Consider the following 21,721-nt stretch of genomic DNA (forward strand, 5'->3'; position numbering starts at 1 on the left):
TGACAGAATAAATAATCACGCCAGAGCTTCTCCTGAACAATCCCGACCCGACGGCTCCAACTTCAACATCAGCGCCGGCGAAAGGAAAAGGAACAAACTGTGAACGTTTCAGGCTGTGAACTTTGTGCGGTTTTTTTTTTTCCTTCCACCTTCACCTGATGTGCGAAAATCAAATGCTTTCATGTCTTTTATAATCTAAACTCTGGCAAAAAACATACCAAATCACCTGCATGCAAGTCAAGTCAAACGTCTGAACAAAACGAGAGGAGGGAAAATTACAGGTTTGGCTGCAGAACTAATTCTGCTGCATCAGCAGATGAGCTGAAGGAAGTTCGCCATGTTCTAACCCCAGACTGGTCTGAGTGTCTTTATGCGGTACAGAAAGCAGTGGAGGGAAATGTGTCCGACATGCTTGAGAAAAAGTGCTAAAGTGGTTAAGAAGTCTCGACTCTTTTGCTATTGCTTTTTTTTTTTTCTCCAGGAGCAGAAATCGAGTCAACAGATCAGAGGTGAGTCAGATTCAACAACAACAACAAAAAAATGCTGGAGGCTCATAACAAATCTCTCGCTCTCTCTTTCTGTGTTTGCTTGGTGAAAAAAAAAGAAAAAAAAAAAGGATGTCGGCAAAGAAACCGGTCGGACCTGATCTGATAACGATCGCCCAACGCAGCAGGATCTCTTCAGACGGGAGAACCAACTGGAAGAATGATTTACTGGGTAATACTGATCGACTTCATGTCGCTTCCTGTCTGGTCTGGGTTTAAATTCACATCACTGCAACATGCACCGATTAAAGCAAAAAAAACAAACAAACAAACAAACAAAAAAAACGTCACACAGTTTACGGTTACTCTGAATCAGGAGCCATGACCGGGACAGAGGTAGGTAACAACTAAGCCCAAAATGACAAACACAGTCTAGCTTATAATTAGAGACTTTTCAGGGACACAATTAGGAGTCCGTACCAAAAGCTACGACAACTACAGCTCAGAAGAGGAGGAGCAGGAAGGGAAATGTCCTACAAAACCACCACGAGAACAGTTCTTCTTGGGTTTTAATGCTTTTGAATCCTTCTAAGCCATGGCGGCAAACTTCCACAGCGCCTCCCGCTCAAACTCCTCCATCTCCTCCTCGAGGGAGTCGCTGCCCTCCATGACGTCCACCATGTCTTCCAGGACGTCCGCCACGTCCTCGGCGAAGTCCCCGAAGCGCACGCGGTCGTGGATGAAGACGCCGTCCTCGAAGAAGTCGGCGGTGACCTTGCGGAGCTCGTCCTTGCTCTCGCTGGGGGAGCCCTCCAGCTTGCTCAGGTAGCCCTCCAGCAGCTCCTCGAACTCGGCCAGCTCCACCGGGTACAGGCCCTCCTTGGAGGCGCAGTCCTCCAGCGAGGAGCAGCCCAGCTGGGGGCGGACATTGCGGTGCAGCTTGAGCTCCTGGTCCCTCCAGAAGTCGTTGTGGTGGTGCTGATGGTGATGATGCGGCTGCCGGGGCTGATGGGAGTTTTCCCCCCGCCGGCTGTGCCACGGCTTCTCCTTCCTCCTCTCCTCCCGGTCCATCCTGCGCTCGCTCTTCCTCCTCTGCCACTCGTCCTGGTGTTTCCTCCAGGACTCTTTGTGAGAGTTTTCCTTTTCCTTCTTCTCTTCCTTGCTGTGCTTCCACTCCTTGTCCTTCCTCTCCTCTTTCTTCCAGTGGTCCTGCTCCTGTTTTTTCTCTTTCTTCCCTTTCCATTTTGGCCCGTGCGGCTTCGTCTTCTCCCAACTCTCCACATGTTTGGAAAGCTGCTCCTGGATCCCGTCTAGGTTTTCCCAAACTTGCTTCCCATCCCCTGCGTCCTTTTTCATCCCCCCCAGGCGTTTCTTGATGTCATCCAACAGATCCTTCTGACAGTGGAGCTCTTCCTCCAGCTGTTCGTCCTGCTCCCTCTCTGGTCCGGTTGAAGTCTGGGAGCTCGGAGCGTCTTCGGCATCAGACTCGGAAGATGAAGCGGGAGCAGACGACGCCTTTCCTGCATCATATGAAGAGAAATGAGGATATTAAAGATTCAGAGACGGTGCGAGTGCTGAGCTATTGAAACTGTGAACAAAGGTTTATAGTGGACTGAAAGTGTAAAATTCACGTTTTGCACTTTCATTTGAGTCTTAACTTCTTGTAAAAAGAATCTTTTTTTGGTGCCTGATAAATGAACCATTTAAAAAACCCTCATGAATGTTGAGTCACACTGTACCGTTACCTAGCAACCCCAGCTCGTTACCTAGCAACCCAAGTGGAGCTCCACCACGTTGGGTCACCTGGTTTTACTGCTGTATTCCCTGTGCAATGGCTGCTGGAAGAGACATAAGTGTTTTGCTGTTTATTTACCATTCAGAAACCACTTGTTGCATTCTTGTTGGTTGTGGAGGAGCCCCTACTTCTGCTTTTCCAAGATGTACGGTTGTATAAATGCGGCTCTGTTTGCAGCCATTTTCACGTGGGAGTGTAAACGTCGAGTTGGGGAGGGGGGGTAGCCAGCAGTAGCTTATTTGCATTTAAATTGGCAAAACAGCTGAAAGGAGCTTAAAATAGTCAGAACTGACCTAAAATCTCATTTTCTAAGAATGATTTTGTACTTAGACAAATCCTAATCTGTTCGAGGAAGCACAACAGATCACCTTTAAAAGTAAAACAACACGTGAGCCACCATGAGACATGGAGATGGCAGCATTATGCTGTGGGATTACTTTTCCTGAGGGGTGAAATTATAAGAACCAAATCTCTGAAATCTCGAGGAGACAGGAAAGCTGAGGATGAGAAGGGATTTTATTTTTCAACTTCTCTCTGCAAAAACCCAAAGTCTTTTTTCTAGAGCAGATATCTTGTCAATAATTCCTTAACATTGATGAAAAGTCCAATGTTAAGGAGATTATTTTACTTCCAACATGGGAAAAGTGTCTTCTTAGAACTGAAATAATCTTCCAGTGTCTTAACTACAGGAAAGGATGAATTAAATTGTACTATTTTTCTTTTCTTTTTTACTGATATTAAAGATTTATTTACTTAAAACAAGTTCTTGTAACAAAGTTATTTGTAGGTTAATTTTGTCTTAGTTGAAGTGTACGAAGATATTTGCACTTGCAACTGGATCGAAATTACTTGGTGATATTTTGGGTTTTTGCAGTTTTCACCCTAATTAACAGAACAATGAGTTTATCTGAGCAAAGTTAAACTTTGTAGCCAAATCTGTCCAAATATCAGGACAGTCATCACATTCTGAGAGATTAGGAAAACTTATTCAAGTACAGAAGGGAAGTCAGTCAAGTCTTCTTGATAAACTGCAAATAAAGACTGAATTTTATAATTACATTAAGGTTCTTCAATAAAGTATTAGCTTTTGCGTGAGCAACCACGTTATCGTAGTTCTTTTTTCCAACGTTTTTCCATTTAAAAAGGCTCATTCTTCCTTTCTTGCACCACAAAAGGCCAGCATTGTAACAGGAACGCATTTATTTTTCCACATAAACCAGATTTAAGACGTCGCAGTCGTACCTGCGGACTGGCTGAATTTGTTTACTCGGGCCCGCAGACTCTGCAGCTCTCTGCTCAGCTTCAGCAGGGTCGCCAGCTCCTCCCTCAGACTTAACATCTTCTCCTCCACACCAGCTCTGTCCAGTTCGTCGTCGCTCTCGGCCAACGCCTGCATCTCCAAATCAAGTTGTTCTGTCCTAATCTGAGAGGCAGAAGGCAAAAATAGAGGCGGGTCGCAAATGAAATCCTTCAAAGCTTCAGCAATGAATAAAAAGGTGAGATATCTGCGCTTTGAAGAGGCTTCGCCGAAAGAAAGGATGAAGGTGAAGACGTGAAACCAACAGGATTGCATGCCGACCTGAATGCGAGTCTCCAGATGAGTGATTTGCTCTTTTATTTCATCCAGCATTCCTTTCATTTTCTGTGGACAGTCCTGAAGAGAAATTCAGGGGTGTGTGAATAGAATGCATGTTTTTAAAATAAGTTGTTCACTTTTTTTTAATTGAACAGCTTCAATGCTGACGGTTTGTTGAACAAAAATGGCTCAGATGGATGCTGAACATTGAATTTTTTGGCCTACATTTTAGTAAAACAAGAATAAAAATATGCTTTTTATGCATTTTTTGGCCTACATTTTAGTAAAACATCTTTACACTTGAAATAAGACAAAACTAACTTACAAGTCACTTTCAAGCAATACGTTTTTAGTCAATAACTCCTTAATATTGTTTTTAAAATAACATAACATAGAAAACATTCTTCTTGCAAGCTAAATAATCAGCCAGTTGAACTTTTGCGTCAATATTAAGGAATTATTTACTTAAATCAAAGTCCTGTATCTTGCTGAAAGTTACTTGTAAATTTGTTTAATCGACTTTCAAGATATTTGCACTAAAAACTGGACCAAAAATATTTGGCAGGATTTCATATTTTTGCAGTTTTAAAGGTAAAAGCTGACCTGCTTTTGGACTTTGACTTTGTCTCCGACAGTCAATTCAGGGCTGTCAATGTCCCCTGCAAGGAAAGAAGACACAAATTTTACATAAATCTGGCAAAGAGATGTTTTTTATAAACAAATATTTTCAAGCGCAGCCCACAGCCAGCTGTAAAGGAATCGTGTTTCTCACTCCATCGAACACAAACATTCCAGCACTTCTGCGCCAATATCGAGCCACGCCCTCACGATTCTCCCTAAACGGCAACAAACGGTGTCACGCCACACTTCAGAAAGAGTGTTATTTGCTTTTTTTTCCTGCTGTCGCTGCAGGAACCGTCAGAGCAGATAAACCCTCCGACAATCTGCAGGGCGCTGGCCGCTGAGGGCCGGAGCTTACGCTGCGCTCTTATCTTTGATGCTCGACCTAGCATTATCCAGGTCAGAGAGGAAGCCTGTTGACGTAGCGCAGCTTAGTCGGCAGGATTCAAATAAACGGACACCCGAGTGTTGCTGACGACGGCAAAGAAACGTGTTTACGCGTCGTTCTCTAAACAGAATAGATCGTTCTGTATGACCGCAGGGTTCGTACAAACTCAGACTATTCCAGTTTCCAGTACCTCAACACTGGAGATAAAAACAATACAGAACTAAAAAATAAATAAATAAAAAAGTAGTGTCAATTATTAATGTTTTGTGATAGTATTTTGTGTTTCACAGCAGGGACAAGGTTACCTAAAATAAATCTAAATTCCCTCACACACATACACATCCTACACACCTGACTGGTCTGAGAACAAAACACTAGTTTGACATAAAGATCCTTGTTTACAAAATATAAAACAACATTTTATATAAATGACATTGATCAGTAACTTATGGAGCCATTAGGAATAATAAATATTAATTATACTGAAACAATCCAAACAAATCATGGGTAAATGATCCTCCTGCTCAAATTAAATGATAACAAAAGGTAAAAAGAAAGCTACAAAAAAAATCTGAGGAATATTCTCACTACGTTTTCTGGCATTTAGCAAATAGAAATAGTTTGGTTAATTCTAACAGACCTAAAAAGAACATTTTTTTATCTGATTTAACTTCAGACAGAAAAAATTATTTAGAAAACTGCAAATAACGCTTTCTAAATTTAGGCTTTTAATCAAATGTTACATTGCACTTTAATACAAAACTGTGCAGTTTGAATATTAAGCACTTTCAAGAACCTTATGCAGAAATCAAGCACTTTCCAAACCTTGAAATCATCTCACTGAAATCCAAGGATTTCAAGCACACAGAAACCCTGCAGCTGGTTAGAAATTGAACCTGTTCGTCGTGCAAAGTGCCATCAGATGGTATTTGCTGTGAGTTGGTTCCAGAGAGAAGGATGTGGTGCGGATTCAGAGGGCTTGGAAACATTAACGTTAAATGTAGAATTCAACTGTTGTGATCTTTGATTCCAACTCTCAGGTAGGAATCAATTAAAAACAAAGATAATTAGGAGGCAAAGATAAAGTCAACTTGCCATTCTTTGACTCAAAATGTTTCTTGTAGAGTCAGTTTTACTTCTACGTTTGTTTTTAATTCTTGGTTAGCTTTGCACGTCTGCAAACTGACAGTTTTTTGCTGCAAAAAGCTTGAAAAAGCAGAACCACCTGCGATTTAGCAGCGCAGAAGAGGAACTCACCTGACAGAAACAGGGAACCTAAGAAGAGCAGGACCAAAGCAGCCACAACGCATTTGTTCATGGAGAACCACGGCTTGTCCTCCTTTCTCTCCGCCATCTTGAACTCGACCTCCTCTTCGTCGTCCTCCTCGTCGGAGGTTCTTGGTCTTGGCGCTTCAAAGGAGGGAACATTCCTCCTCCTCAGTCCGTCATCAAAGCCGTTCACTTCACCCGTCTCCATGCTGCTGGACTGATCTGGGGGGAAAAAAAGAAAAAAGAAACACAGAAGATGAAAACAGAAGACGGCAACAGCAGAGTCTTTGTGCCAACGAGCCTGAAACCCAACCGCAAATACCCAGCTGTCCCGCCATACCACTTCGATGAATCATTTCTGCATCTTTGGGGCTAAACTGTCGAGTGTTGAAGCCATTTCCAAAACGATAATCGTCCTCTGGCAGCCTGCCCATCGTACAGAAAATGGCAGGCAAAACAAAGGGAATTTTGCAAACACCATGTGAGGAACGCTGGTGACAAAAGCAGACTGCTGCTTGTGGAAATGGGTGACATTTTTCCCCCCTCTAAATTACAACAGCAGTAATTTCATGCTTGAGGGTTTATGCATTTTCTCAACGGGGTGTGGGACTCTCCGTCAGACCAGTAAATCATATTCCAGATGCTAACATGACACAGATAAGAAATGTGGTCACAAATCATCTCAGAGTTCGCCTCTTCTTCGTCTTCTTCTTCTTATTTGATTTAACTGCAAAGAATGAAGCTCTGCTGCATCATGAACAGACCTGAGACGCCTTCCTGATGCAGCAGAAGCTTCATAAATTAATTAATAATCTGTATTAATGTGAGATTATCAAAAACATTTTTACCTGTCACCAAAGGGGTAAATAAAAACAACCCAGTTAAGCAATAACTGTTTGCTTAAACATGATTTTATCAATCAAATCAAAGCGATTTTTATCAGCAATGTAGAATTGTCATGTTAGAAAATGTTGCTGGTTGAAGTTACAGCGATAAACGATGATATTGTTATTTTTAATATAATGGTAATGGGATAATAATGTAAGAACGCATTCTTACAGATCTATAAACTTTGAATTCCAATAAATATTTAGTACAGGAACTGACATTTTAAATACTCAGAAAAAATAAACAAAACAACAGAAAAAAATGAATTATGAAGTTGCTGTGAACAAAATTGTCCTTCCAAAAAAAAGGTTTGGTTGAGACCAAAACACCAGACTGAAAACTGAAGACGGTTTTCGGAAGAAAGAGAGAAAAAACTGAAAAATTATAAAATCAGGAAATGGAAATTATTGAGCTTGATTTAATTTATTGCTGCGATTAATTGTCACAGGCTTCTCTGTAAGCTGCCAACTTACATTATTCTGAAATGATGTTCAGTGTTATTTAATTTTAAGAAATACTTAAAGCAGCTATTTATTAATATTTTAATAGGTTTCATTGATAAAATCAGGCACAGCTGGGTTTTTGAGGATATTCATTATCTTGGTATGGCTCAAAATAAAAATTAGTTTTCATTTAAGAAAAGGCATTTCTTTAAAATAACAGATTTTAGCAATGATGATTTGTAACTTAATTATCTGTAGCAGATATCAAAATTATGAGTTTATTAGCTTTTAGCCTTCAGGTGTTTTACGTTTCTTGACTGTATTCATTTTCTCATGATTAAAAAAAAAATATTAAGAATGCATTTAGGAGTAGTGATTGGAAACTAATATACCTTCCTCTTCTTCCTCATCCACGTTCTGTGACTCGGATGGCATTTCTTCCTCTCTCTCAGCTTCAGCCACGTCTTCCTCCGCCTTGGCAGAGCTGACCGTCTCCGGGTCAGGACTTCCTCCGGTCTTCGGTCGCTCTGGGACCGGACTGGGAGGCTCTGCAGCAAAGCTGACCTCAGCCTCGACGAGAGGCGGGGGCTCAGCGGCTGTAAGGGTCTCCGTGGGAACGGTGACCTCAGGCTCAGAGCTCCAGACGTCATTCCGGGCAACCGCACTCGCAGGTTCAGAATCAGCGGGCGTGTGGAGCGCAGCTTCGGCGGAGGCGTCCGTCATGTGAGGGGGAGGCACGGCGGGGTCCGCTAGCAGAATGTCAACAGCCGGGATGTCCAGCTGAGCGGCCAGATCGATGCTGCCGACCAAAGGCATGGCGCCTTGAGGCTCGTTGTCGCTGGGAGAGGTGGTCACGATGTCGTGGATGACCGGTGGCTGACTCTCCGTGTCGATGCACGAGGCGTCCAGAGGGTTGGACGGGGGAGGGCTCAGTCGGGACGGGCTGGAAGGGATCGGACCCTCGCCGGACTCTGGGGAAGTTTCCTGACACACCTGAATATGAGAGAAACTTATCATTCAGGGTTTCACTTTTTTAACTACTGAGCTCAACATATTTCATTGTTGCTGCAACTGATGATTATTTTAGTAGCCGATTAGTCCATTTGATTATTCTGGCGATTAATCAGATTAAAAAAAAAAAAAAAACGCACATTTTCCATCTACTTAAGTCTTATTTTCACACAATATCGACGTACATAAAATGTAGCAAATAAGTACATTTTTCAGTTGTGGTTTTGCAGTAACATTTATGATTAACAGGAGATTTTTTTTAGCAGAATTTTAACCAGGTGAAGCTAAAAATGCCACTTGAGGAGTTCTGCTTACAAACAAAGAATGTTTTTCCATCTTAAGCGCAAAATATAAAATTATTTGTAAATTTTTTTGGCTTAATTAATGCTCCAAGTGTGTTGTTCTTTCAGCAAATAGCTTTTTTTAAAAGTTCGTATGGTCCTGATAATAATTAATCAATTACTAAATCAGTTGACGATTATTTCAGTAATCGATTAATTCAATCGTTTCAGCCCTATAGTTCAGTATTTCCTCGTGCTCTTTAAAGGTTTGCTTCCTAATAATTTATAAGGTCTGTAATTGCACGACTCTCTGTACCAACCTGATGGCCTTCTTCAGACAAGATAGTTTCTACTGGGAGCTCAGCTGATTTCTCCTCTGCTGCAGCTCCTGAAACAAAGTTCACAGCATGTCGGAACAGAAACAGCAGCTCGTTTGCACCCCGGGGTAGAGATAGACTGGTCAGTACCTGCCACCTCCTCAGAGAGACTGGGGGCATCGCCCAGACTCTCTGTGCCGTCGTCTGCAGGCCCAACATTCTCAATGGCAGCCTCCTGCGAGGAGAGAAGAGACAACAGGATCCGGGTTAAAACAGGTGGCAATGACAGGAAAACATGCCTGCCAGCATAAACCACTAACAGACACATCCTTTATGGTGAAAACAACAAGTATATTTTAGAAAAAAAAGAAGAAGAAAAAACAAAGGAGATGTTCACACTGTAGCCTGAAGTGACCCAATTCCTATTTTTGTAAAATCTGATTTTTTTTTTTCCTGTGGTCGTTTACGCTTCCAAATATATGCGACTTTTATGCGATCACCAGCGTGACCTGAAAGTGCTAAGCACGCACAGCAGAGGGCGCAATACCGTCACACATAGAGTGACGGTACAGTGCCAACAGCCACGAAAAAGACGACGACGAAGAAGAAGTGCTGAGCGATTGCGGAAGTAAACATGAATGCTAACGGTGGAGTGTAGCTTACGACTTTAAAGTTGTTGTCCAATCGGAGCCAATATATTAAGAACTAAATCCTCATTGTGGTCCGTCATGGTTGTCGTTTTTCTTCTAGCTTGCACGTGTCAGGACGAAGACTAGTGACGTCAAGTATCAATGACGTTCAGTTCAGATCCGTTCAGATTCAGGTCACATTTGAAAAAAATCGGACACGTATCGGATATGCAATTGGCCTGGACCGCATTTGAATAAAAATAAAAATAATAATAATCTGACCTGTGTTGTTCAGGCTGTCATGAAAAGATCAGATCAGGTCGCATTGAGGCGAAACATCGGTATTCTGGCTGCAGTGTGAACAGCCTAATGGAGTTAACTTAAATAGATCCAGGTGCTCAGTGACCTGCGATTAAATTCTATTCTGATTTTTAGGGTCACGATTTGATTCAGAAGTCAATTTTCCTATTAAAACAATCTAGAGATTCTGTTTAAAACATATTACTGACAAGAGGAAAAAAACCAGCATAAATAAACAGAGCATTTAATTAAAACAATCCTACGAGGTTCCATACGGTATCCGATTCCATCAGTTTATATTTTAAAAAAGAGGTTTGTGCGTAAACATCCATAACTTAAATTACCAGTAGGTTATTTTAGTTGCCTGGCATTTTCTTAAATGAAAAAATATCAAGGAATTTGTTGCATTCTCAGAGAGACAAACGTATTTCAAAATTGATTTGGAAAGCATTACAGATACTCATGCATTAATTTTTTTTTCACAGCAGGGTCGCAGCTGACACAGTTCTAGTTAAAATCCCGGTGGAGTTTAACCGATTAAATGGTTTATGTTTGTGATGGTAGGAAGCAAAGGACTCCCGAACAACTAGTAGGTGTGTAGTTGGCGCCTAATGTTTGTAACGTCTCCATTGCAAACATTATGTGCCAACTAATGTTTGTAATGGACACATTACAAACATTTCTCCATTACATGTTTGGAGACATGTTTGGAAACAGCTAAACCTCTTTGCTGTGGTTTTCTTTATAAATAAATTCAGTTTTTCCTGTAGGGACTTTGTTCCACATTGGTAACAAAAACAAATTAAAAGGTTGAATTTGTCCAACTTTTTTTTTTGTTCCAGCCTAAATCTTGATTATTCAACAAAGCGCCACAGTACGCAGGTTTTGCAGCAGAAGGCTCCAAAGTTAAACAGGATAAATTGCATTTTAAATTTTTCCCACTGGAGAAAAACCTAGAAAATTATAACAAATAAATAATACCTGCATAAAGGCTAATATATTTCTTAAATTATTTTAAAAGAAAAAGCATAGACATTTCTGAAGTACATAAAATATCCTCAGAGATAAAAGTTAATATTTTGCTTTTTTACCATTTTTGAATTAGATTTATTTAATATTTGATCACATTCCAGACGATATCTAAAGCTTCTCTATTTTTATTTTTTCTTCTGCAGACTGCATCAGAATGCAGCCAGGCAACGACCCCAGCATTTGGCTCCTTAAAGGAACGAAACCTTTGAGCCGTCTTTACACCTGAGGCAGACAAAACCAACAATGCAGTTACATTCCTCCGCAGTAAAAAGATAGCGGAGGAAGGAGTGGCTTTCATTCATGCCGAGCCTTTTGTACGGCTGGTGACTCATTATTTGGTTTCCTGCAAACATCCGGCAGATTTTTAGGATTTTTAGGCTCGGGGTTACAAGTTTAGACAGGAAATGTTGCACTTAAACTTGCATTCACAAGCCAGGTTGATATCCACTGTAAGGGATGTCTTGATAAGCATCTCCCTAAGAACAAGAGTTTCATTTCCCACATAGTTGGCATGCAAATGTTTCCTACTGAAGTCAGGACACTTAAGACATATATTCATAGGTCAATTCTTCCTCATCAAGATTAATACGTCGGCTTCTTGTAATGTAATTCATCCAACTTCAGATATAAAAATGCTTCCTTAATTTCGATGTAATTTACTGTCTGGCCAGTGACTGGAGAATGAGATGAGGATGCCTGCAGCAAATGTCCAGTAGAGCTATTAAATATTAAAGCAAGCAGGATTAAAACTCACCCTAAAATAAACTAAATTAAAATACTTTCTTACATTTTCAACGAAAATAAACTGGGGATGATTCTTTATTCTATTTTCTCTGGTTGAAGTGTTGGAGGTCAGAGCATTTTCTGTTACTGAAAACTCTCTGGATCATGCAAATTTAGCTTCATTTTTTTCCCCTGACCCGTAAACTCTATGGCAATAACAAATGAGAGGAATTTGCATCTTAAATGCTCTAGAGCAGCTGTGTTCAGTGTTCAGAAGTCTTGGGTTGTCGAAAAAGGAGCGACCTCTATTTATACTCTGATGAATTGACACCTGCCATCTCAAAACCACAGAAGAACCGGATTGTTTGTTTACATGGACTAATTGAGTATGGAGAAATGCAGGTAGGCAAAGACTGCATATGATTTTTTTTTTAATCTTATAATGCAGTAAATATTAAATTAGAGTTGGTTGTCATAGATTCAGTGAGAAAGCTAAAGCCAAAAAAGCTTAATATGAATTATTTTTTTTAGCCAAATAATTCTTTGTACCTGCTTTTAAAAAATGCATAGAAACAAACATCTTCCTTATTGTTTATATGTTCACTTATTTGTTGACTCAAGTGACTCAATAGGTTTTTAATCAGACATCATTAAGTTGTCTTTTATAAGCTACTTATCAGTAGTTGGTGTTCTTTATTTTATGCTTGTGTGTAAAACTACGATTGGATCTCTTAAAAAAAAGCAGTTGCTATGGAAATGCTTTGGTTACAACGAAAATACAGGTAAGTCAAGGTAAAAGACATTTCCCTCTCTAACATCGCCCCCTGCTGGTCGTTAGGGTTTTGTCATTTAAGTTTATTTTTTATGCATGTCTATTGCCATACTAACTTAATAATACATTTAATTAAAACAGCACCATCTTTCCATGGACAGAATTGAAAATTCAAAGCTTTCATCCATTTTGGTTGTGGCTTTAAAGTCAGATGAGTTGGAGCCAGTGGCTTTCTTTTATTTGTCTTTCAACAATGAAAGTCACCCTGACTAAGGAAGCAAATATGCGAGCACTGTGCTGGGCAAACAAATGAACCCATTTATGAGTGATGTTTACGTTTGAAACCCTCCAAAAAGAAAAAAAAAAAAGGTTAGGAGTTATGCTTACAACATGTAGAAGTTGAAATAATCACAGGTCTCATTAAAAAGCTCCTTTCTGAAAACAACAACCACCCGTATACCAACAAACGTTAGCCTCAAAAAGGTCCCGACATTTCTCCACGAAATGAAGTTTGGTGAATATTATGTATGTGTACACTTTCTGATGTTATTCAAAATCTTTGCCTTTTCCTTGTGACCCAACTTTTACAAGTGATCAATTTTGCTTTAATTTTTAATTTGAGAGAGTAGTCTCTTACACCAAATAAAAGCATACAACCAGTTTTCCTCACTGTCTGAAATTAAACAACTTTAAATTGTGTATTTTCAATGTCAGTGAGGACTACCGAATTATTTTTTATCCTCCAAATGCCAGAATAATGAGAGCAATAACTTTTTATTACTTCATACAAAGGTGAAAGTTTGCATACACCAAGACACCTTTAAATAATTTAAGAAAGCCACACCTGGGGGTGCTTTATAAAACTGGCAGGAGCAGCTCGGATAAAATTTCAAGGTACCTGAGCATAGTGGTATAGGCCAGGAACCAGGAAGACAAGGTCTGGATTGAAATGAAGAAATAAGCGAGAAAAGAAGCAGCATCTTGCTGAATCTCCGTGACTTTGGAGACTGTAAGGACGAGTGGAGTTTTTGAAAAATGAAAATATCGGTCAGCAACAAACCCGCACAATCACCTGTTGTCCTGCTCACAGGACAACAGGTGAGATGCGGGAAACCATGCATCTTACCAACATGCAACTCATTAATAATTCCTAAATTAGGTTTAGTTTTCTCTTCTTAGGAAGCTAAGCCAAAGGATTTGGACTTCCTGTCCAAACAGGAAGTCCAAACTGCCAAAGTTAGGTTCTTACCTCTGGAGAGAGGAGGGTCCAGCTGTTGGTGGAGGAGCCAGTGCTGCCTGTGCTGTTGCTGCTGTCAGACATCGCCCTCTGCAGGCTCAGGTTAGCACAGCACCACACAGATTCACCTTTATAATATCCTGCACATGACGAAAGCGACAACGTGTCCTCAGTGGACATGTCCAAATGGCACTAATCTTTTCAAGCAAATTATCCTAACTCAACAAATTGGCTGTGATATTATTTTATAACGGTACTGCATATATTGTGCATGATTTTTAAGTAGGGGGGAAAAAATACAACAAAAAAAGGCACATTCTCCCACAATGCATGCAGTGTTTGAAGGTGATTATGCAAACTGTTGTTTAAAAGGACACAATTGTGCAACCTAAGAAAGGTTTAAGCAACAAATACGGAGCTCAGGCGGGATAAAGAGCTGATTGTGCCTGATTCCAGTTATGTAATGGGATGGTGGCATCCATAATACACAGCTGCGCAGTAAAATTAAGAAGGGGAAAAAACAAGCAAAAACACCTGACTTAACATCCACAGACAAACAATTCATCCACATCCATTCAGCCAGACAGTGTGAGCGGCAGATAAATCACCAAAGATGGTGAAACCTCAGCTTGGAGCAGCTCATTGATCCAAAAACAGGAAAATAGAGACACATACTCACTAACCAGCAGGCTCAGGAGTGCAACGGCTCCGTTTAAATCACATTAGAGACACACTTTAGGGGCTGCGGTTGTTGTAGCAACCGATTTGAAGGTACACTCATGATGGTAAACAAAGGATGGTAGCCTGAACATTCCCACTCCCACTCTTCCGCGTTCCCACTCAGGCCCTGCAGCTAGCAGGAGCGTCGAGCACGCCAAACTACACCCGATAAAAGACGGTTTATTTACACAAACCTGTTTATACTCCAGTCGCTAGCGGATTTTTCTTCCAAAACCTCCTGCTTACTTCTAAAAATCAACGCTCTTCTCCTGTGAACTTGGGAACTCTGGGAATTCCAAGCTGCGTCACGTCAACCAAAGAAACCTCCCAGCCAATGGGATTTCAGGATCTGCCAGGGAGCGCCCGCCCCCGGATGACAGCTGAGCCACTCAGGCAGAAGCGTTGTGTCAGGAAAAGGGACGTGATTGACGCACGCAGGTGAAAAAAGCGGCAGGTGATGGACGGGGCTTCTTCTCCTGGGTTTATAATAATACAGATTCATGTGTGACCCCGACCCCCAAGGATGCATGCGTGCACACATATTTATACACAGCAGGGAGAGGCTGCACGGACCAGCGGCTCACTGACACGTCTGCACAGCTATATTTGACTGTGGGACTTACCAGAGTGGACACCCCCACCGATCCGGTTGCTGCAGAGTGGACACTGGTTTCATCATCTGATTCCTTATCCTCTATAATTAGTGTGTTTAGTGTTCAGACTGTGATAGGCACTTTTCTGCCTCCTACAACGCCGTAGATCTATATTAAAATATGGAATATGGTAAAACTACATAGAGATTAGGGAAGAAAATAAAACAAACTCTAGTCTTTCATATTTCATTTAGTCCAGTCAAAGATATTTCTGAGCACATTTAAAACAGCAGGTTTTGATTGAAGAGCTGCTAGAGAAGGAAAAGGCCGTCCTATGTTGGGGACATGAGAGACATGTGGGAGAATGAGATCTAGTCAGATAAAATCAAATTCTAGCTTTTTGTCTGATATGAAAAATGCTATATGTGATGAAAAACTAACACTGCAACTTGTCTTCGATTTGTCACCCCCACCATGACACATGGTGGTGGCTGAATCATTCAAATTCAATTCAAATTCAAAAATACTTTATTAATCCCAAAGGGAAGTAATAAATATTAAATGTTGTAGCTCATTAACTTAGATTCTTAGAGTTATTGAATATTGTGATGGCTGTTGGCAGGTCTTCTGCAGCAGCCTGTTCTTCACTGAATCTGAAGAAGCCTCTGACTGAAGATGCTCTGCCTTCCCAAGATAGTCTCGTAAAGAGGATGGTCAGGGTTGTCCATAATTTTCTTGATCCTTCCTATAAATGCTTTGCGAATGTTTCAAAGGGTTGGGAAAGCTGATGACGGAAAGATGGATCTTTCTGTACAACTGGATTAATCTGAATATGTATTTATGTTGCTGCACAGAATCCTGGCCTATAGGCTCTTTCTGCATAGAGGTTGATCTATCTTAATTGCTATCAGGTATGTGGCTGTATGTCCTGCCTCTTGTTACTTTAAGATAGGCCATTTTGTAAAGAAAAAAATACAAAATAGCAGATTTTACTTAAGGCATCACAATAAAGAAAGCTGAATGCTTTCTTTACAATTTACTTTTCAGATTATTTATTTAAAAAGATAGTCTTAAATGTTCTACTTTGTGCCGGCCTGTCCAAGCTTCCTCTCACTGTCCCAAAACAAAATGTAGGGTTACCACTGTAAGTGGTCAATAGGTGTGAAAGTTGGTCCTTGCCCCTGCAAATAGTAAACTGGTACAGGAATATTTATGATACAGCGTGTGCATGTTTATGCTTAAAACTACAGGTATCAGATTGAGATCTTATAGTCTCAAATGATCAGGATTTGTTTTCTGCACAGGAAGAAACCATTAAACAAAACACTCACTTTGGAAACCCCTTTATTTATTGTAATTCACAAGAGTCTTATTTTCTTACTAATAATTAAAAATAGTAGCATAACCCAGGTTTGACATTCCACCAACCAGTGTCAAAGATGGAACAATTAGATTTTTTAAGTAGTAGAGGAAAATATTAAATAAAGAAAAACATGTTTTGTTAGTATTTACAGAAAACTGTGATCTACGTATTGTAGAAAATGTCTCCTGCTGTGACGCTGATGGTAATCAGTATGAAAACAAAAATGAAAGCGTTTTAAATGTAAATTTTAAAACAAGACATTTGTACTTTTGCATAAAATAACTACTACACTAAATGCAAATAGAGCAGACTTTAAACTTCATTACGTGGTAAGCTTTAATTGTTAGTTGTCAAATAATTTGTGACTCAAGTAGTCAAATAAATGAAGAAACCTCCAAGATTTTTTTTTTATCTCCATTAAAGCCACCGAGCAAATTACGCTGGCCAATTGGAAAGTCAGATGGAAACTACGTCATTTCCTCTGACAGGGTGTATTAGCCAATGAAATCTAGTTTCACCCTCAGAGCAGCCAATGAAAGGTAAGCTTGATCTTCTGGTTGACCAATGAGGGGAAGCCAGGTCTTTTTGAACGGAGTAAAGCGGGCTTGAAAACAGTCGAGAGGGAAACAAAGAGAGAGCGAACATCCTGCTGTTATCGGATGTGAATAACTACATAACTTGATTATTTTCCGATCAGAGTAACTTTGCGCTTTCATACGGTAAGTTTAAAAGTTATCCCACTGTCGTTTACAACGGTTAAATAATGTCTTGTTGTTTACATGTCTCACCAGTTCATGCCTAACTTAAAGCCGTTAGCTTAGCTGCGCTCGCTTTACTAAAACTTGCTGCTAACACGCTACTTAGCCTAGTTTTACTTTGGACGCTAACTAACGGTTGAAACTTCTTTCCAGGCCTCCGCCATGTCTCACAAACAGATCTACTACTCTGACAAATATGACGATGACAAATACGAATACAGGTGGGCTTTATTCATAGTTTTTCTTTTTTTTTTTGTTTTACTTTCATGATTGACATTTGTTGGCCTCATGTTGCGTAACTGTTGTATGACATACCATTGTAGCTGGCAACCCAACACGAGCTGAACAGGCCTCCAGTTTATTCTGACGTTGTATAATTCTGCAGACATGTAATGCTGCCCAAAGAAATCGCAAAACGTGTACCCAAGACCCACTTGATGTCTGAGACCGAGTGGAGGAACCTGGGGGTCCAGCAGAGCCAGGGATGGGTGCATTACATGATCCATCAACCAGGTATGGGTGGTGTTGGCTGAAACATAAATGTACCTTTACACGGCTATATTACTGATTTTACCCTTGTTTATCCCAGTTTCTTTTTTTATACAAGTGACTGTTAATGACATGTGGAAGTTCTAGCCTTGATGGGGGGGGGGGTGCATGTGTTTAGATCCACATTTTAAGATAACTACCAGGTTTTGAATATTAAAATGCAGTTATCCATACTGCTTGATTAACCTGTTGATTAAAAAAATAAATAAATAAAAAAGATGAAATGCACAAGTATGTCTCTCCTATGTTGCATGGCTTATTAAACAATTACTTGACTATAAAGCGGTTGCTCCATAAGTTTTTTTTTTTTTTTTTGTATGTATATTTAATCTCTTAAATCAGGACTTAAGTTCTGAAATTAATAAAGATGAAACTTGAAGTCTATCATACAGTTTTAATAATGGGCCATAAATTCTTTGGTTTTGACTGATGTATGCAGTTTCTACTTTGAGAAACTGACACTTATGATTTGTAACTGAATAATGTGGTTGTTGTGGTGTGAAAAAAAAAAAAAAAAACCTCCTGTAATGCAATTAAGTGATAGGTCTGTCAAGAAGGAATGTACCTTCAGACATTCAGTTTTCCCCCAATAGCTCACATGACTATTGTAAGCGTTTGGGAGGTAAAAATAGCAAGAGAAGCGGCGATGTATGAAATGTGCACAGCAACAAAACGAAGCTGGGTTTGAGTGGAAGTGTTGACAACTGAGTGCAACGTGTCAAGAGCCACAGAGATTTAAGCTTTTAATTATATTGGTTATGTATGCTTGTACTGGTAGTATTGATGTTGGATTATATACTTTTTTTGTAAATGCAGTTTACAAAAAATGCGCCTGCAAGTTTTCTTAAACTTTTTTTCAGTTCTCAGTGAAATGCAATCTTGTTTCCTAAATGAACATGTGTTCCTATTTGCTGGCTGGAAGATGAGCTTGTCAAGGCACTTGAATAGATTAAATTCTTAATTTATTTTTTCATCCAAAAGTTTTTTTTTAGTAGTAAAATATCACTTTAGTCATTAAAATGTATGCACAGTGAAAATTTAATTTTCTTTCAACAGCCTAAAACTGCCCCCCCCTCCCCATTCAGGTTTTTTTTTCCCTAAATCACCTCATTGCATCAAGGTCTAGAGATTTGCTACAAAATGTCTAATATTCTGAAACAAGATGCTCTGACCTGAAAGATGTAGAGCTCAATGTCTGATGGGACCCAGGCGTGTTTAGAGCCTGGAATCTGTTTGAAAATCGGATGATGTACCTGTGGAGGACTGGACTTGACCATGATATTATCAAATCTGCAAAGGATGTTGACCCCCGACGTGTCTAAAGTTTTGACCTCGGCTGTTTTAAACGTATTGTTGCATTTGACAAGTTTTGTTTTCTGCCTTTTTTCACCCTCCAGAACCTCACATCTTGCTGTTCCGGCGCCCTCTGCCTAACCCAAAACCTTAAATGTATTTTTCGGGTCCTGCAAAGCTCAGCCTTGACGTGCCTCCGATCAGAGTTCCCATCATGCTGTCAAACAACCGTTGGATCGGATCTCTGTGCTGACGATGCCGGACCTGGAGATGGACTATCATTTATGAACAATGGATGTGGAGTGAACGTGTTGGAGAGGAAAAAATAAAAAAGGACCGGCCTTTATGCAAGAAAAGGAATCTGCAACAACACGTCGTCTGACGCATTCAAACCCTTTTTGACTTTTTAAAACGGCTTCAGCCTCTGCTTGGATCTGCAGTTTAGTAGAGTGATTGCCATAGTGTGGTGAGCGAAGCACATGATCGTGACCCTAGATTAGTTTGACCCGAGCTGACCTGTTGCTGCTTGGTTGTATGAGACTGTAAATTAACATTTAACACATGAGAATCTGCAACATTTCTGTTTTGAACTAGATTTGATTTCTTTTTTTTTTTTTTCATTTTGCTTTCGAGAATTTCACTTCACTTGGTCTGAATGTACCAACGAGCTGCTCAGTATTTATGAATTGTGTTGCCCTTCGATAAATAAATGTAAACTTTAAATTTTACTGACGGGTTCATTTTATTTTTTTGTTTCCTGTTGAGCGTTTTGGATTTGTCTAAAGTTGCAACATGATTCGACATGATAAACTTTCCAGGAAACGGTGAAGCTGGTTGGTTAGAGCTGTCCACCTCTTTTTTTACTTAATTTACAAAACCATCATAAGATGTAAATGTTGATTTGAGGTAGGACTGCACAATATGTCAGCATAACATTCATATTTCAAAAGACTGGACTGCATTAATTGACTAATGTATTCCAAGAGTGTTATGAAGTTGGAAATGGCCCTGCTCAAAATGCTGACTGGAGCACAGATTAGTGAATAATTTTCTAATATGGTGCAGCCCTTTAGAGATTAAAGCATGATATAGTTTCTAATTTGTTCTTGGCTGTTTAAACTGATTATATATGTTACACTTTGAGAAAAGTTTATAGACCAATTCAAAACTATTGTCTAGACCTGTCTTCAGTAATCATGACTGATCAGTTTATGAGGCCATGACCTTAAAAAATCAAAGTCTTCTCTGCAGAATAACCAAATGTTGTCAGCTTAAACCGACTCTTTACAGCAGCAACCAGTTCGTATTTCTCTTCAAGACTCTGAACCTAATGACAAACTACTGGAATAAAATGTAACTTTGTGTGTTTTACATGTTGTTTTTCTAAGATGTATAGTTTTATTTCTCAATGCTTTCCAGATATTTTGTTTGTCTTGTTTATTTCACTTGGCACTGTGGCAAATTGTTCTATTTTCCTAGGTTGGATCAGTGTTTGTCACTGGCAGGATCTTGCTTTATATTCCTTCACTTTTGTGTTTGCTTTGGTTCTTGTTTACATTTCTATTTGATTTGCTTTTTTAAAAATTCCCCCAGAATATGGAGTATATGCTTTTAAGGATAATTTCAAATTTAAGAAAAAATGGCACAGGAATTTTCAGCTGGTTATTAAAGCCACTAAATGATGATGCATTAATCTTAAACTTTGAACTAAAAACCAAAGGTCATTCCAATAAAATGTTAAATTCAACTACAATTTTAATATTGTGAACTTTTTACCAATTTGCAGACTGTTACTGTCCATCAAGTTTTGTGTTAAAGTTGGAATATATCAGAAAAATGAAAACATGTTTTAATTTTAGCAAAAGGAAATTTTACTTGTGCACAAGTAGATTTAGGTTTCCAGTGGGGCAGCACAATATGTTGTCTTTGCAATACCAATCGCACCATATTCATATAGCAAAGAGCTGTTAGGATAGCAATAAGTTTTGGTCATGTTTTGAAGTTGTATTTTTCATGATAATGTGATTGTATGCGAGTCTCATGGCAGCAAAAGCTCACATTAGAAATGACCTTGCCAAAAATGTTAAAGGTCACAAAGTAGGAATCAGAAATCGGAAAGAAAACAAGCGTGTGTATAACATGTGAGATTTTGTAATATCTTGCAGCTCTTGTTTATGTTTTATATTGTGTCTTTAAACATTGAAGTTAAATAACTTTTGCAAATATACACCCACACTGAAACACTGCTTCAATTTAAAAACATTTAGATTAAATAAAAATGACAGCTTGAGACAGTTAATTAGAAATAAGTTATGCTGAAGCTGCTACTCATAAGGTCAAATATATTCCCATTAAACAGTTTGCAGTAATACTGACTGATCTGAAATATATTAATAGAGTGTTAAGTTATTTGAAGTTTCCAAACGGTCATGTTCAGTTCTGTTACATGCTCAAGTTTTGTGGTCCTAAATTTTTAAGTTTAAAAATTAGATCAAAATTTCCCACTTTTCAGAATTTCTCCCGTTTCTGCTGTATTTTTTCCCCTTGAACTGTAGGGGGCAGTGCAGCACAACAGAAATGGAGAACCTTTACATTGACTGGTATGTTTTTATTTTTGGGGCATACATTCTGCAATGAAACCAAACGTTAATCCTTTAAAAACTAAAAATAAAAAATGT

At 39.4% G+C, this 21,721-nt stretch overlaps 2 protein-coding genes across 4 annotated transcripts; one reads left to right on the forward strand and one right to left on the reverse strand.

The window, feature by feature from the left end:
* Nucleotides 1-1,036: 1,036 nt before the first annotated feature.
* pbxip1a (pre-B-cell leukemia homeobox interacting protein 1a) lies at nt 1,037-14,897 on the reverse strand. Of its 3 annotated transcripts, none has more exons than XM_008422501.3 (10): nt 14,682-14,897; nt 13,780-13,907; nt 9,225-9,309; nt 9,078-9,145; nt 7,858-8,458; nt 6,123-6,356; nt 4,460-4,515; nt 3,860-3,934; nt 3,523-3,703; nt 1,037-2,005 (listed from the first exon to the last, which is right to left on the reverse strand). In XM_008422501.3, exons 2-10 carry the CDS (start codon nt 13,849-13,851, stop codon nt 1,074-1,076), a joined length of 2,304 nt encoding a protein of 767 aa, XP_008420723.2. In that variant the 5' UTR covers nt 13,852-13,907; nt 14,682-14,897; the 3' UTR covers nt 1,037-1,073. The 3 variants fall into 3 exon arrangements, with proteins under 3 accessions (XP_008420723.2, XP_008420724.2, XP_008420725.2); XM_008422502.3 differs by lacking the exon at nt 14,682-14,897 and adding an exon at nt 14,451-14,625; XM_008422503.3 differs by lacking the exon at nt 14,682-14,897 and adding an exon at nt 14,443-14,625.
* A 2,106-nt stretch (nt 14,898-17,003) lies between these two features.
* Nucleotides 17,004-19,771, forward strand: cks1b (CDC28 protein kinase regulatory subunit 1B). The gene is made up of 4 exons (XM_008422500.3): nt 17,004-17,162; nt 17,355-17,422; nt 17,587-17,714; nt 19,148-19,771. Exons 2-4 carry the CDS (start codon nt 17,364-17,366, stop codon nt 19,195-19,197), a joined length of 237 nt encoding a protein of 78 aa, XP_008420722.1. The 5' UTR covers nt 17,004-17,162; nt 17,355-17,363; the 3' UTR covers nt 19,198-19,771.
* The last annotated feature ends 1,950 nt before the right edge of the window (nt 19,772-21,721 follow it).

This window comes from Poecilia reticulata, chromosome 11 (assembly GCF_904066995.2).
Source record: "Poecilia reticulata chromosome 11, P_reticulata-male-v2, whole genome shotgun sequence".
Classification (NCBI taxonomy): Eukaryota; Metazoa; Chordata; class Actinopteri; order Cyprinodontiformes; family Poeciliidae; genus Poecilia; species Poecilia reticulata.